The sequence below is a fragment of the Anopheles darlingi genome, chromosome 2, assembly GCF_943734745.1.
Source record: "Anopheles darlingi chromosome 2, idAnoDarlMG_H_01, whole genome shotgun sequence".
Lineage (NCBI taxonomy): Eukaryota > Metazoa > Arthropoda > Insecta > Diptera > Culicidae > Anopheles > Anopheles darlingi.
In genome coordinates this window covers 1,382,501-1,385,000 of record NC_064874.1, presented here as the reverse complement: position 1 = coordinate 1,385,000, position 2,500 = coordinate 1,382,501, and the positions used below count along the sequence as shown (strand labels likewise).

At 47.8% G+C, this 2,500-nt stretch overlaps 2 protein-coding genes across 2 annotated transcripts in view; both read right to left on the bottom strand.

Moving 5' to 3' along the window:
- The window catches only part of LOC125952179 (actin-interacting protein 1), a 3,609-nt gene extending 2,825 nt beyond the window's left edge, over positions 1 to 784 (bottom strand). Inside the window, exon 1 of the mRNA XM_049681495.1 lies at positions 686 to 784. Within this exon, the coding sequence (XP_049537452.1) occupies positions 686 to 701 (16 nt within the window). The 5' untranslated portion in view covers positions 702 to 784. The remainder of the gene's footprint in view (positions 1 to 685) is intronic.
- Positions 785 to 1,297: 513 nt separating this feature from the next.
- LOC125959994 (peroxisomal biogenesis factor 3) overlaps positions 1,298 to 2,500 on the bottom strand; it is a 1,813-nt gene continuing 610 nt past the window's right edge. The window contains exon 2 of the mRNA XM_049693081.1: positions 1,298 to 2,500. This exon is cut by the window's right edge and continues 190 nt beyond it. Coding sequence (XP_049549038.1) covers positions 1,518 to 2,500 — 983 coding nt within the window. The 3' untranslated portion in view covers positions 1,298 to 1,517.

The window sequence follows — 2,500 nt, the reverse complement described above, 5'->3', positions numbered from 1 at the left end:
ATAAAATGTGCATAAATCCGTTGTCCAGAGGAGAAAGTGTAAGCGAATCAAAAGCGAAGCGATCGAGCCAGACGGATGCGGCCAACAGAATTAAAGAGCCTCGTCGCATTCGCTGTGCTTCACTGCACGCATTCGTTCAGCAATAATTTAAGCGATGGTTACGATGCGATGTAGTAACCCGTGAAACATCTTGTGTTACGGGTTGCCAAGGATGTTGCTCTTGAAGAGAAGGAGTGGTGCGATTGTGAAGGGCGCAAATTGAGGCCAACTTTGTGCGACCATGTCCGTTCCAAAAAAGGCCGCGTTTACCGCTGCGGAGAGTGCATCGCGGCGATTCCATCGTGCAACCACCGGCTGCTGAAGGACGGATGTAAATTTATTTATAAACCGTCCCACTCTTTTTTGCTTCTCGCTTTTCCAACCCGGAAAAGAACGACGGCGATTTCCCTCGGGCGGCACCGCCCAATCTGTGCATTTCTTTTCCCACGGCTCGCTATCATTCGGAGATAAAGGCGAAGACCTGCAGTCGATTACTCATCATCCGGTGGGGCATTTCCTTATTTGGTAACAAAACGATCCCGGCTGCCACCATCAGCCGGCGTTCGGTTCGATTTACAAAAAAACCGCGAGCTATCGAAACCACTGATCATGCACTAGATTCTCAAGATTGCACTGGAATACTTACTATTAGAGTAGGCCATGCTTTTGCACAAATTCACAATCCACAATTCACAATTCCACAAAAAAACACTCGTTTTCGTCTTCACACAATACTGGTGGTTAAGGCCGGTCCCCACACGTTACGATTTCAGCGACACTAGTCGGCTGTGGTTCAAGCGGAGTTCAAGTTTGAAATGCACTTGAAATCACCAACGTTTTGTCTGGGAGGCAAACATTTTTGCAGTTTTTATGTAGTAATTAACACTTCAGCTCAACTTTAACTGATACTACCAGAAAAGCCACGGAGTTTGCTTAAGAAGATTTGAACGTTAACTGCCTTTCACGTGGTTTTCCTACAACAAGTGTCGCTGATCACGTTTTGTATGAATACTCCGGAAAAGATGAAAGAATGTTCAAGTAACGCGGACTGGACGAAGTGTGGGTTGCTGGTATTTCCTTAGAATGAACTTTATTTCTTTGTGAATCTACAGCAACTTTGATAAACTACGATAGGAAAGGTTTAGATTTCATACTGGCCACAGACCCTAATCAGGCATCGGCCAAACTCCGGAAATCCTACACCGTTATCGATTATTTCTAAGCCGTTCTTATCTAACCAAGCGATAAATCAAGCACGTGTGGCATTGGTTCCAGTTTAAAAATGAGAATCCATCACATTTATTCAGTAAAGCCGTTATGTAGCACTAATAAAATGGAAAATCTACGCTTTGAATGTTTTGCAACCTACAATTCCACGCATTCCCCTCTCTACGCCACTAATACTCCCTTCCCACCTGCCATGCCTTCCACCATATACCTCCCCAAAACGGTCCTCATTAGCTTAAGTATAGAATGTTTTACTGGCAGAATGTTTCGTACACGTTAGCTCCAAGCGTCCGCAGCTTCTCAGATTGCAGAAAGCGTCCCAACATTGCCCCCATTATATCGTTTCCTGCGTTCTGCTCGGCCAGCCACGGAACGATACTAGGCGTTTCTGCGTTTACACCGTTCACGGGATACGTCTTGTTCGCCAACCCGTTCACAATCGGTATCAATTTGGCGAGAGTAATTTTGATATCGTTAATATTCTCCAAGCATTCCACGTTCAGGTTAGATTTGCCGTTTTCGACCACGGCCACAGATTTGGTGGCATTGTGTGCTTCCATGTAGTAATCGGCCAGCTTATCTACTACGAGCGAGAATCCGCTGCTTACGTTGGATAAACTAACATCCGTCGACTCGATACTCTCGAGTACGTCTACCGTTTCATCGAACATTTTGGCAAACACGGTTCCCTGCTCCCCAGGAGACCCCGGCGGAAGCGTGTACTGTGCAATACACCGAGCCGGGCTTGCCTGCTGTTCATCCAGAGCCATCTGTATCGACCACAGGAGAGTCTCGGTGTCGGCCAGTGTTAGTTGCTGCTTAAGATTGTATCGCTGCATCACGGTGCTCACATTCTGGCGCACAATCTCGATCAGTTTGTAGATACCGTCACCCATGAAGTGCTGTATCATCGACAGATAAGCCGTCTGTAGGTTGCGCGAGATTTGCTGCTCCCGTGCGAGCTGATCTCCGTCCGCATCCGCCACCGTGTCCCGGTACAGATAGCCGCCAAGAATGTTTAGCTGCACCTTCAACGTGACGGCCAGCATGGAGGCGCCGTACACGAGCGTCACGATGCGCGTGAATGCCACAATCTTCAGCTGTTCCCACAGCTCCAGCTTGTTGTCCGGATTCGACCGCAGCTTCACGAGGATCTCGTCCGTGTTGAGACTTTGGAATATTTTTTCCGATAGCGCCGGAGCCAAGCCCGTGATCGTCTGATTGCAGGTGCGAT